This window comes from Pituophis catenifer, unplaced genomic scaffold (genome assembly GCF_029215685.1).
Source record: "Pituophis catenifer annectens isolate HBS135680 unplaced genomic scaffold, rPitCat1.0.hap2 SCAF_1, whole genome shotgun sequence".
NCBI lineage: Eukaryota > Metazoa > Chordata > Lepidosauria > Squamata > Colubridae > Pituophis > Pituophis catenifer.
In genome coordinates this window covers 167131557-167145774 of record NW_027256881.1, presented here as the reverse complement: position 1 = coordinate 167145774, position 14218 = coordinate 167131557, and the positions used below count along the sequence as shown (strand labels likewise).

The 14218-nt window shown below is 46.4% G+C and overlaps 1 protein-coding gene across 1 annotated transcript in view; it reads right to left on the bottom strand.

Annotated features, from left to right (window-relative positions):
- TRPM8 (transient receptor potential cation channel subfamily M member 8) overlaps positions 1 to 14218 on the bottom strand; it is a 380221-nt gene that overhangs the window by 154824 nt on the left and 211179 nt on the right. The window contains exons 11-13 of the mRNA XM_070933161.1: positions 5894 to 6184; positions 5620 to 5715; positions 4807 to 4936 (exon numbers count right to left, since the gene is read on the bottom strand). Coding sequence (XP_070789262.1) covers positions 4807 to 4936; positions 5620 to 5715; positions 5894 to 6184 — 517 coding nt within the window. The remainder of the gene's footprint in view (positions 1 to 4806; positions 4937 to 5619; positions 5716 to 5893; positions 6185 to 14218) is intronic.

Below are 14218 nucleotides of genomic sequence, written 5' to 3'. Positions count from 1 at the left end.
GCAAATCAATTAGTTGATATACAAGTGATGGAAAAGACATATGAGATAATAAAACAAAACCAACAAGATCAATTTACAAAGCAGAATGACAACCGAACAGCTGATACACAACTTGTAGGAAGGAAATCTGGATGGAAATGCAACCCGCAAAAGAAAAAGAAAAGAAACAGATCTCGTAGAAATAGTAGTTTCTAAACTAAGCAACAGTGAAGCCAGGGATTTTAAAAAAAATAAATGAATATGTGAAAAGATATTGGAGGCGAATTATCGTTTAATACTATCTTGAGGAAAGTGGCAGATCTCTGCAATGCCGTGATTTTGGGATGTGGAAAGAGCCTTACACTGTTGGATTTGAACTATCTATTTTGGATTTCTTTTACCGATAAATATATTATATCTATTTCGAGTTACAAGGCAAGAGAGTCATGCTGGGGCATGCAGAAGATCTGGTTGTTACCCACTAAGATGATGGGGATTTATAATCCTGATGAAAACCACAATTACAACTATATGGAATATAATTATAATGTCACTCGGGTGGTTGTTTTTACTTTTATATATACATGAGGATACTCATTATTGATGGGGGCAGAAGATGACTGAAGATTTTGAACCAACTGTTGCACCAGGATGCTATGTTACCCTATTATGGATGATGGATTTAACAATCTAGTGGAAAGACATCAAAGAAGATACTAAATGAATTATAAATTTAAAGTTATTGTCTTTTCTTTTTTTATAAAATGGAATGTATATATAGACATATGTATATTTTAGCAGAGTGGGCAGTGGATTATATTTAGAATTGTAGTGCATGGTAATCTTGCAGGAAACTGGGTTGAAATAGGTTAGTTTAGTGATTGATTAGTTTAAGAAAAAGGATTTTTAAGTCATATATTTCGGGGAGTGGAAGAATTGGATAGAACTGAATAAATGTTAAATTTGGAGAAGGCTGCTTTGAAATGTTAAATTAATATATATAAAAGTAAAGGTTATGTTGTTGTAATAATAATAATATTTTATAAGTTTGGGGGAGGAGAAAAAGGGTAGATTGTGAAAAGCGGAGAAAAGCGGAGTTATAAGAATACTATGCTAAGGGTCAGTATTTTGAGGAGTGAGTAAGGGCATGGTAAAATATTATGTAATTAATTATGAATTAGTTTATTGTTGTGAAGAAGAAGTCACAGGGGGGGATGGGTGGTGAGGGGGGGTTAGGGAAGAAGGGAGGAAAAGGGGGAAAAACTTGTATTTGAAAAACTTTTTCAATAAAAAAAAAAAAAAAAAAAAGAGCGCACCTGCCCCCAAGACCAAAGCGGAGCTCCAAGCCTTCCTTGGACTGCTCAATTTTTACTCAATGTTCCTGAAAGACAAGGCCACCGTCGCAGATCCCCTACACAAACCATTGGGGAAGAATGTACCATGGGTCTGGGGGAAACCACAAGCAGCCGCTTTTGAGGCAGTAAAGAGACTTCTATCTATAGACAGTTTCCTAATCCAATACAACGCAGCGCTACCGCTTGTATTGGTTTGTGACGCCTCCCCCGTAGGAGTTGGTGCCGTCCTAGGCCATAGACTGCCGAACGGCCTAGAGGCGCCCATTGCGTTTTACTCTCGCACCCTGTCAAGCGCAGAGCGGAACTATAGTCAGTTGGACAGAGAGGCTCTGGCTGCAATTGCGGGGGTTAAAAAGTTCCACGAATACCTCTATGGCCGACAATTCGAACTTGTGACTGACCACCGGCCCTTGCTGGGACTTTTGGCAGGCGATAGGCCCACCCCCGCTGCTCTTTCCCCACGTTTGACCAGGTGGGCCATTTTTCTGTCGGCCTACTCGTATCAGCTTGTCCATCGACCCGGACGGACTTTGGGCCACGCGGATGCCCTCAGCCGCTGCCCCCTACCTGATCTACTTGCCAACCCCACGCCAGAAGCCCCCGTTCTTCTGCTGGACACTTTGACTTTGGGACCTATCTCCTCTTGCGCGGTGGCAAAAGCCTCGGCTAGAGACCCAGTCATTCGCACTGTAATGGGTTGGGTCCTTAAGGGGTGGCCGGTTAAAGTGGACGGGGGGGGGAATACCAAGGTTATGTTAACAAACGTAACAAACTTTTTATGCAAGGGGGTTGTTTGTTGTGGGGTGACAGGGTGGTAGTACCAACGAAACTAAGAACAAGAGTCTTAGAATTACTGCACGAAGGGCATCCGGGCATTGTCAGAATGAAAAGCTTAGCCCGCAGTTATGTTTGGTGGCCCAACATGGACCAAGTTATCTCCGAGTGGGTGGGGAAGTGTAGACCCTGCCAGGAGTCACGTCCCGATCCCCCGGTAGTGCCCATCCGAGAGTGGGAAAAACCAAAAGGGCCATGGGGGAGGATCCACATTGATTTTGCCGGCCCCTTTCACGGGCAAACATTTTTAATCGTAGTTGATGCCTATTCAAAATGGATCGAAATAATCTTAATGCCCTCAACCACAGCCGAAGCAGTCATCAAGGTCCTGAGGAAGCTGTTTGCCACCCACGGCCTGCCGGATACTCTGGTATCCGATAACGGCCCTCAATTCACAGCAACCCTGTTTGAGGGCTACTTGGCCGGACTGGGCATTCGCCATGCCCTATCGGCCCCGTTCCATCCGGCTTCTAACGGATTGGCCGAACGTTTCGTAAGAACGGCCAAAGAAGCATTGTCCAGGCTAGATAACGGGGACTGGCAGGCCAGGATAGACCAATTCTTAGCTGTCCAGCATGCCACACCATGCACGGCCATGGGAAGAAGCCCAGCCGAGCTCCTCATGGGCAGGAAGCTTCGGTGCATGTTAGACAGGCTTCACCCAAATTATTCGCACGAAAATTTCAAGGGAGAGACCACCGGACTTAGACAGTTCCAGGTCGGGTCCCCGGTGTTCGCTCGCAATTACGCTAGCGGACCGCTATGGGTTGCAGGGACCATTGTGGGCATAACAGGCCCAAAATCCTATACGGTAGACGTAGGAGTAGACAGACTCTGGAAGCGCCACATAGACCAACTCAGAAAAAGAATAGTCGGCGAAGCAAACATCAATTTAGATATCTCCAAGCCTAACTACAACAACTTTCCCAAAACAGCTAACTCAAGCCCGGGTTCGCGAGAATACTTAGCTGACAAGCCCTGATTCCAGCGCTGCCCCAGCGAGTCGCCACTCCCAGCCGGGGATAACCACGCCCCGGACAAAATCCAGGAGGTTCCATTGGCGGAGCCGGGAGAGACAGAAAGTCCCTCCGACTAGCTCGACGCCCCACCAAACACTGAACTGCGCAGGTCAACTAGGACGAGAACTCGGCCTGGGCACCTGTGAGATTTTGTGTGTACTTATGTAAATATTTGAATGTTAGTGCCTTCTGGGAAGGGAAGGGTGTTATGTATTGATACTTTTTAGCGGGAATTTCAAACCTGCCTAAGTTTCTGATTGGCTGACAGTCCCTCCTGGATTACATATAAGGAGGGCTACAGCCTCTGAGTTTTTGCTGAAGTCTCACTGTATATTAAAGAGCTGTTGTCACTTGCTTGCTTGTGCCTCTCGTTATTCCTGAACCACTTCAACTGCCATAACCATCAGAGAAATACTTCTCTGCTGCCTCCACTGGTATTGCTGCCTTGCCCCAGTAGCCTGCAAAATCACCATCCCATCACCTCCCAACAGACACCCAAATAAGGATGCCAGTCAAATATCCCTCATGATGTTCCAGATAGATAAGATGTATAGAAATTATTCTAACAGGACATAGGTTGGTGTGTGTATTTGAGTATCCCAGAGGTGGGATTCAAATTGTTTTACCACTGGTTCTGTGGTAAACCAAACCATGCCCACAGAACTGGCAGAAAATTTTGGCCAAGTCTTCTAGAATTCAACCTGACTGCTTCTCTCCTCCTTCTCGACATCGTACACACAGAGCAAACAGGCACACATCTCACAGCACCAGAGGGACTCGCCCACGTGACACTTAAAATTTGTTTTTCAATTTCAATTCCCAGCAATTTCACCCGACACACTTACTAAAAATTGTAGTTCAGCAATATATAGAGAACTATATATTGTTTAAATATATATCATAAATGACTATAAAAAGTCAATATGGTTTTGCATTATAACATTAGGGTAGAAATCTAGATAAAATTATGTATCTACAGAATGTTCTAATCTGTACATTATATTAAACCAAAGTGTAGATGGTTACTTTTAACTTAGCATGTTGTGTTGCCTAACCATCCAGATTGGTGATTTAGCATGATATTGCTACTGAGGTAGCATTTTAATAAGATACTATTTGATTTAACAAATCATGGATCACCAAAATATGGCTCAGTGTAAGTGTAAATTCAGCTTTATTAATCTGGATCTTAAAGTTAGTTTAAATCTATTGCAAGCTCTTCTACATCTGAAAAGAAGCTAATATTGCCAACAATGTAATAAATGTCTCATAATTGATAATATTACGATAACATATAACTATCTGATACAAAAACCCAGTGTTCCTGCATCTATTCAATGCTCCAACAGTCCCATTATTCAAGCTTGTATACTACTTGAATTCTCCTATTTTTAGCTTTCAAGAATATTTTTAGTCCTGAGAATTATACATGAAAAAGTGATATACTTAAGCAAAAATGGTGTATTTACCATGTTTTACTTTTTTGTCATACTTATATATACTGTACTTAAATATAAGCTATTCTTCACTTTCTTTTGATTCTAGTCTTTCTTCCCTTACTGCAAACCGTATGTATTTAATCTCTTAATTTATAGCTAACCTTCTGATATTGAACTTACCTACAGCTCTTGTTTCATATTCATTTGCCAACTCTTCTGATTCTCCAGCAGCATTAATATCATTCTTTACCTTAGCTAAGCTTTTCAGAAGCTTGCTGGCCCCTAGTGCTGCCAATGTGCAGCCTCTTGTCTGCAAAGAGAATTGTTAAGTAATCTCTTATGACATTCTAACACTGAAATGGCATTCACAATACAGCAATGTAGCTGCATAGTAGAGAAGGGTTCCATTCTCTGGAACCACATCTGAAAACTCTAACTTGCACAATAAAATGATTAAAAGTGATGAGCAATTTGTCCTATGCAATTTCCCAACAATCTTTTGACCATGACCCTCTTGACATAGAACAGCCCATTAAACAAATCCATGGAGTAGGACATTTTTCTGCAATTATATTACTAAACTAGTTTAGAATTCAATTAAACCAACATTTTAAATATATCTGCATTTTTGTTTTATCTTCAATATAGCTTCAATTGATGTTATTCTAAATATCAATTTAAATTCACATTTCATATTATTACCACACTCATGTAAACAATATATAAAAAGGAGAAATAATAATAAAAACTCATTTAGGAACAGGGTTCCACAGCTTTCACAAATTATAGCATCTATAAACCTTAAGTAGAAAAGAGACATCTCTTTTGCTCTATGCATACATAATAATCCAATCCAACCTAGATATGTATATGCAGAAGTAATTCCTATTGACTTTAATATTTGTAAGTATATGTTCAATCTAGCCTAAGGGAATACTTTTTATCTTAAAAGATTATGAATCTAATTGTTAGTGATGCAGAAATGTGAAATACCTGCTCCCAAATTACAGTGGATAGTTCCTTTTTGTTTTGAAGTATAGCCCAAATAAAGAGAGCTTGCAAGGGGTGCCTCGTAATAAGAGATCCATCCTGAAAGGACATAATTACAACAAAAATTCCAACATTAACAAATATGGGAATTCAGTCTTAATGTCTGTTTTGTTTTACATAGAAAAATCTACTTAGAAATAAGTCCCATTGAATTCTGTGGATTTAAGTTTATACAGATGGGTATATAATTTCAGTTTAAAAGCTATACTTGACATACCAGCAGCTGTATCTCTATGTCATCTGTGCCATCTTTGTCTTCTTTTTTTATGCCTTTTCTGAAATCCTCTACCATCTTCCATACAAAAGTAAGAAGAGCATCACTGTAGGAGTTCTTAGCAATTTGTAGATTTTTAAAGACCAGATTGCTGAAGTTGTTTGCATAGAGCTCTGTTAAAACTTCATGAGTGAGGAACTTCCTTAGATTCAGTCCATTTTCAAGAAAGAGACGAACAAATTTTGGTCTGTCCTTTACCAGGGCTATAAACATGACATCCTGAAGATCAGCAGACTGGAAACAAACAAGAAACAACAAAATATTTACAAAGCTTGTGGTGGGGAGGGAAACACACTTTGGGAACAGCATCCTATTTCCATCTGCACCAATTGTGACTTTTTTATGGTAACCAAATGAGTAGAAAATGCCAACTGATAACCAAGCATTTTGAAAGCTTTATATCAAAGATTTCATATAGAGGTTCAGAAAATGTTGAAGAGATATTATTGGAGAGGGCGATTGAATAACAGCTTCAGAGAATCCTGGATGTTTCAGCTGGATTTCAGAATTGGACACGGGACTGAAACAGCATTGGCTGCACTTTTGGAAGACCTCTGGCAGGAGCAGAATGGAATTAGTTTATCTATCCTAGTTCTACTTGACCTCTTGGTGGTGTTCATTACCATCAACCATGGTAAATTCCGTTGACAGTTGCAAAACAAAATGGCAGCTCAGAGCTGAAACTCCGAGGCTAGGAGGGAGATGTTTCGACATTTTCAAGAGTGTGGGGGTCAATTAACCATCCACAGACCCCCCTCCCAGCAAGCTGAGGTATTTTTGGCTCAATAGAGCTGTGGATGGAGCCCAAGGATAAAACCCGAGCCGAGCCCGAAGATCAGCTGTTTGTCAGTAAAAAGACTGAGGGCGGTGGGGAGGATGTCAACATCAAAACCTGGCTGTCATGACCGGGTCAACCACTGAGTCTAATACAGCTGATGAAATGGTTGGCGAGACGGTGGCAACAGCGACTCCGGATAGGGTGTTGATAATGATGCCTGGGCTAATAGGTGCTGCATATAGCAACACGGCGGCGATGATGTCTATGGCAAGGGGGGTTACCACAATGGCGAGGGGAATGGCGCTAATGGCAGCGACGGCGACGGCAACACCAGGAGGCTGCAAGGAAGCCCTCGTTAATAGAGGAGAGGGCAATGCTGCAAAGGCTATAAATGTTAGGATCCCTTCAACCTCTAGGGATCTGTTGCACTCCTCTTTCTTGAAACTCTGAGGACTTATTAAACTAATTGAACTAAGTAGCCTGAGCAATGTGATGGATAGGGACTGAGGATTACAAACTGGAGATGATGACTTACTCTCCCCCTCAACTGTCCCTCTCTCCTTTATCAGATCTAGATCTATTACGACCACTCAGCATTAACTTGCAATCTTAGATCGATCTGCAGCTTTATTTACCACCCAAGATTACCCTGATTATTTAACCCTAAATACTTTGTCCAGTGGCTCTGCCTTACTTTTTTGATCTAATCCTCGGCCATCGCTGGTATCAGGACTGGAGGAGATACAGACATCGAGAGTCTTGGATTATTGGGAGATAGACCACCTTCTCTTTGTTTGTTTCAAATGGTTTGGTTGCTGTGAGAGGACGACCCTTTGAGACCTCTACCCCCACCTCCTTTGGATGGACTTACTACAACCACAAGACTTCCCATCGTCGTGAGAGGGCGATGATGTTCCGATGTATTGACATTTGTAACATACTGGTCTCCCTTTTACATCTATTTCCTCCCTTATTTTAAATTACCTGTCTTAACCATCTCTAACACTCTTAGAAGAAAATGATCCTTCATCTCCTTCAACTCGCTCCTATCTTTGATGTATTCAACTGCGGAGCTCCTTGCACTGCGAGATTCCCCCCTCTCGCATGTCTGGCCCTCTCAGTTATCAAGGGCGGCCCTTGAGGACGGGTTTTGGAACCCCGAGAGGTGGTTTGCAAAAAACCGACGGCTTTGGGGGTTTTTAGATAAATCTTTAAATTCTATTTTAAGGGGTTCTGGGAGGGATTGTGGGAATGGATCTGGGGAGATCCATAAATCCACTGAAAGGGGTAATGGGTCTGATAATCATGGTGGGGAGGATGGGGACAGAAATCTGACAAGGATGCAGGGGGATGAACCGCCCAGCTGCACTGTTTAGGGTGACCTGCTCCCTACTTCAGGTGGGGGTACGGGAAGATCCCTTAAAGGGTCGAGCTGAGGATTTTGTACAATTCCTGCATGATAAAGTCGCTCAGATTCGGGAAGGCCTGGACTCCGATTGGGTAGATCCAGGGGAGGAGACGGGAGCAGGTCTTGAGAGCGTTATCTGGGAAGAGTTTGACTCTGTGGCTCCTGAGGAGGTGGACAGGATTCTGGACAAGCTTAACGCTGCCACATGTTTATTGGACCCGTGTCCCTCCTGGTTGGTACTGGCCTCCCGGGAGGTTACACGAGGCTGGCTCCAGGGGATTATAAATGTTTCTCTGAGTGAGGATGTCTTTCCCGCCGCCTTGAAAGAGGCGGTTGTGAAGCCCCTCCTCAAGAAGCCTTCCCTGGACCCGGCTATATTATCAAATTATCGTCCAGTCTCCAATCTTCGCTTTGTTGCGAAGGTTGTTGAGAGTGTGGTGGCGCGACAACTACCCCGATACCTGGATGAAGTTGTCTATCTGGATCCGTTCCAGTCAGGCTTCAGGTCACGATACAGCACGGAAACGGCATTGGTCGCATTGGTGGATGATCTCTGGAAGGCTCGGGACAGAGGTTGCTCCTCTATCCTGGTCCTTTTAGATCTCTCAGCGGCTTTTGATACCATCGACCATGGTATCTTACTGCACCGGCTGGAGGGGTTAGGAATAGGGGGCACTGTGCTTCGGTGGTTCTCCTCCTTCCTCTCTGACTGTTCGCAGTTTGTGTTGGCAGGGGGGCAGAGGTTGACCTCGAGGCACCTTATTTGTGGGGTGCCACAAGGGTCAGTCCTCTCACCCCTTCTGTTCAACATTTATGTAAAACCGCTAGGCGAGATCATCCGTGGTTTTGGGGTGAGTGTTCATCAGTATGCTGATGACACACAGCTATACATCTCCACCCCAGACCACCCCAATGATGCCCTTGCTGTGATGTCCCGTTGCCTGGAGGCCGTGCGGATCTGGATGGGGAGAAACAAGCTCAGACTCAACCCCTCCAAGACCGAGTGGCTGTGGCTTCCAGCGTCCCGGTATAGTCAGCTGGTACCATCACTGACAATAGGGGATGAGATCTTGTTCCCCACAGAGAGGGCCCGCAACTTGGGTGTCCTCCTGGATTCACGGTTATCTTTAGAAGATCATTTGACGGCCGTGGCCAGGGGTGCCTTTTATCAGGTTCGCCTGATCCGCCAGTTGCGTCCCTTTCTGGATCGGGACGCCTTGCGCACGGTCACTCATGCCCTAGTTACCTCCCGTATGGACTACTGTAATGCTCTCTACATGGGGCTCCCCTTGAAAAGCACCCGGAGGCTCCAACTGGTCCAGAACGTAGCCGCACGGATGATAATGGGCGCAGCTCGTTACGTCCATGTAACACCTCTCCTACGCGAGCTGCACTGGCTCCCGGTGGTCTTCCGGGTGCGATTCAAGGTGTTAGTTATCACCTTTAAAGCGCTCCATGGCTTAGGACCTGGGTACCTACGAGACCGTCTTTTGCCACCAATAGCCTCCCACCGACCAGTTCGTTCTCACAGGGAGGGACTACTCAGGGTACCATCAGTCAAATTATGTCGACTGGCGACTCCCAGGGGGAGGGCCTTCTCTGTGGGGGCTCCAACCCTTTGGAATGAACTGCCCCCGGAGATACGGAATATCCCTGATCTCCGTGCTTTCCGCCGTGCCCTCAAGACCCTGATGTTCCAACAGGCAGGGCTAAACATACAAACATGTGAATGATTTTTTAAATGTTATCTAATTCTGGGTTTTATTTAATTGACCAAACTAAGTAATAATTTTAATTAGCAGTTTTATGATGTTTGTGTGTCTATATTTTTCTTGACTGTACACCGCCTTGAGTCCTACGGGAGAAAGGCGGTATAGAAATATAATAAATAAATAAATAAATAAATGGTAACTTTCTGGGGATTGGGATGGGCAGCACTGTATTGTGCTGGTTCTCATCCTTACTCTGCACTTGCTTCCAGTCAGTATTGGCTGGCAGTGATAAGTCCTGCCCTTGCCCACTGTTTCCACAGGATTTGGTACCATCACTTTTCTGATGATACTCAGCTGTACATCTCCCCTGGCAAATTAAGTGATGCCATTGAGGTCCTGTCTTGGTGTTTGGAGGCTACGGAAGGTTGGATAGGGAATAACAGGTTTCAGCTCAACCCTGGCAAGTTCATATGGCTTTTTTGTTTTGAGGCCTCTAGGATCTTGGAATTTACAATCTTCAGCACTGGATGGCATGCCCCATGTCTACAATCTGGAGTCCTTCTAGACTCATAACTCCTGCTTGAGGAACAGGTCATAGTTGTCACCAGAAAAGCCATTGTGCAACTTCAGATTTTGCATCAGTTCCATGGTCTATTCCTGGATCAGGGGTTCTACTCAGTGGTGAAATCCTACCGGTTCACATCAGTTCAGGTGAACCGGTAGTGATAAAAGCTACCAGTTCGGCAAAAAAAAGCTATTGGTTGGTTTGAACTGGTATTTCTGACAATCAGCTGTGCTGCTCAATTTAAAATCACTAGAAAGCAGGAAATCCAGCAAGGATTTTGCTGTTCTACTTCCCTTCCCAAGCCTCCTTTTTCCGTGCACAGCGCGAATTTGGCATGTATTGTGCATGCATGCACAGCATGCATTTGGCACGCACTGTGCATGTGCGGGCAGCAAACCAGTGGCAAACCAGGGAAGATTTCACAACTGGTTCTACTGTCATTCAGACCCTCATTACCTTCTAGATGGATTAATGTAATGCACTCTACATGGGGCTGCCTTTGAAGAGAATCGAGAATCGAATGCCTCCCCTCCAGGAGGTACCAGGGACGATGTTGCCAGACTGATGGAACTTGCCTGCCCTGGCTGAAGGACTGGGACATTAGAACTCCCAACATGGCTGGTGTGAGAGAGCGGTTCATGAGGACCTCGACCTGTGGATTCCCCCACTGCAGTGAGAGGGCAATGGGGGAGGGCTATTGCTTCATCACCTCGGCACTGTTCTCCTGGACTTTTGTCATCAGCCGGTTAAGCTTCCCTTTCAGGTTTTCTCAGACTATGCTAACTTATACGGCTGCTGAATTATATGCCTTGAGGGGGTCCCCCCTCTCTCAAGGTTAGCCATCTGGACTATCAATGAATTTCCTTGATGACGGATTTTGGAATCCTGAGAGGTGACATCGAATGCAGAAGAATATTAGGGGTTTTTTAGAGGGTCTTTTTATTTGCTTTTGAAGGGGTAGGAGGGAGGGTGGTATGTGTATGACCAGGGTGGGTTTGGGGGGCAATGCACCAGGGTCAAGGCCGGGTCTGGCGGGGGGCTGTGGCATTGGGGGTGCGGGGTTGGATGTAGGGGAGGGGGCTAGACTCCATACTAGTGAGGGCTGTTTAATCAGCACTGTGGGTGGGAGGGGCAGATATGGTGGTAGCAGGGGGCCTTATCATGTTTTGGGAGTGCGCACCCACTGTCTTTGAGTGATTGCGCACTCCGGTCCCCAATGCTTTTCTCGTTCCCCGGGTTGCACAGATCCTCAGGGCCTGGGCCTCCAGCTGATGTTGTACAACGCCAGGTCCGTGATAAATAAAGCCCCCCTCATTTACGATCTTATTCAGGAGGAGGGAGTTGACCTGGCGGGTATTACGGAGACCTGGTTGGGTTGGGAGGGGGGTCCCCCTCATTGAAATGTGCCCACCAGGTTTCCGCGCATTCCATCAGCTGAGGGCCCAGGGTAGGGGTGGTGGGGTGGTGGCGGTTACAAAGAAAGATCTTTGTCCGAGGCATGCCACTGTACCTCAGATAGCCGGATGTAAGTCCTCCTTGTGAAGTGGGGTTGTGGGGTGCAGATGGGCTTGCTGATTGCATTCCTGGCTCCCTGCCATGTAGCGGCAGCCCTGCCCAAACTGCTCAATGTAATAGCCAGGGTGGCGGTGGATATGATCATGGGGGATTTCAACCTGCCATCTGTCGGTGAAACGTCAGAGGCAGCCCGAGATTTCATGGCTTCCATGATGGCCATGGACCTGACCCAGTTAGTCCAAGGCCCTACTCACATGGGGGGACACACTCTGGACCTGATTTTTGTCTCTGGTCAGTGGCTGAATGATCTAGAAATAGGGGATATAGTCATCAAGCCCTTGTCATGATCAGATCATTCACTCCTTCGACTAGACTTTCAAGCCGCTACCCTCCGTCGCAGGGAGATGGAACCGACTAGGTGGTTCCGTCCCAGGTGCCTGATGGATCCGGATAGGTTCCTGACAGAGCTTGGGCCATTCCCTGAGGCTCTGGCTCACGACTCGACTGAAGAACTGGTGGCTGCCTGGGATAGGGTGGCCACTGGAGCTTTGGATCGTGTTGTGCCTTTGCGGCCTCTGACCCGGTGCCGATCCCAATTGGCTCCGTGATTCTCTGAGGAGCTGAGGGAGATGAAGCACTGGAAAAGATGCCTGGAGAGCGGTTGGAGGGCCAGCCGTTCCGAAGCTGATCGAACACTGGTGAGGTCTTATATTAAGATCTACCTAGTGGCGATAAGAGCGGCAAAATCTAATTATTTTTCCACTCTTGTGTCTGCAGATAACCACCCAGCTGCCCTGTTTAGGGTGACCCACTCCCTATTTCATTTGGGAGTATGGGAAGACCCCTTGCAAGGTAGGGCTGAGGATTTTGTGCAATACCTGCATGACAAAATCACTCAGATTCGGGAAGGCTTGGACTCCAACTGGGTAGGTTCAGATGAGGTGATGGAGGTGGGTTTTGAGAGTGTTATCTGGGAGGAGTTTGATGTGGACAGGATTCTGGGTAGGCTTAGTGCTACCACATGTTTATTGGACCCGTGTCCCTCCTGGTTGGTGCTAGCCTCCCGGGTGGTCACATGAGGCTGGCTCCAGGAGATTATTAATGCTTCTCTGAGTGAGGGTTTCTTCCCCTCCGCCTTGAAAGAGGCGGTGGTGAGACCCCTCCTCAAGAAGCCTTCCCTGGACCCGGCTGTATTAGCGAACTATTGTCCAGTCTCCAACCTTCGCTTTGTGGCGAAGGTTGTTGAGAGTGTGGTGGCGCAACAACTTCCCCAGTACCTGTATGAAGCTGTTTATCTAGATCTGTACCAGTCGGGCTTCAGGCCTGGGTACAGCACAGAAACGGCATTGGTCGCATTGGTTGATGATCTCTGGAGGGCTCGGGACAGGGGTTGTTCCTCTGTCCTGGTCCTATTATATCTCTCAACGGCTTTTGATACCGTTGACCATGGTATCATGCTGTGCTGGTTGGAGGGGTTAGGAGTAGGGGGCACCGTGTTGCGATGGTTCTCCTCCTTCCTCTCTGACCTCACACAGTCTGTGTTGGCAGGGGGGCAGAGGTCGACCTCGAGGTGCCTTGTTTGTGGGGTGCCACAAGGGTCGGTCCTCTTGCCCCTCTTGTTCAACATTTATGTGAAGCTGCTGGGTGAGATCATCCGTGGTTTTGGGGTGAAGTTCCATCAGTACGCTGATGATACTCAGCTGTACGTCTCTACCCTGGACCACCCCAATGTTGCCCTTGGCGTGATGTCCCAGTGCATGGAGGCTGTGCGGATCTGGATGGGGAGAAACAGGCTCAGACTCAACCCCTCCAAGACCAAGTGGCTGTGGTTTCCGGTGTCCCGTTATAGCCAGCTGGTTCCATCGCTGACTATTGGGGGTGAGATCTTGGCCCCCTCAGAGAGAGCTCGCAACTTGGGTGTCCTCCTGGATTCACGGTTATCTTTAGAAGATCATTTGGCGGCCCTGGCCAGGGGGGCTTCTTATCAGGTTCGCCTGATTCACCAGTTGCGTCCCTTTCTGGATTGGGACTCCTTGCGCACGGTCACTCATGCCCTCGTCACTTCTCATCTGGACTACTGTAATGCTCTCTACATGGGGCTCCCCTTGAAGAGCACCCGGAGGCTCCAACTGGTCCAGAATGTGGCCGCACGGGTGATTATGGGAGCGACACGGTGCTCCCATGTAACACCGCTCCTATGCAAGCTGCACTGGCTCCTGGTGGTCTTCCGGGTGCGATTCAAGGTGTTGGTTACCATCTTTAGAGCGCTCCATGGCTTAGGACCTGGGTA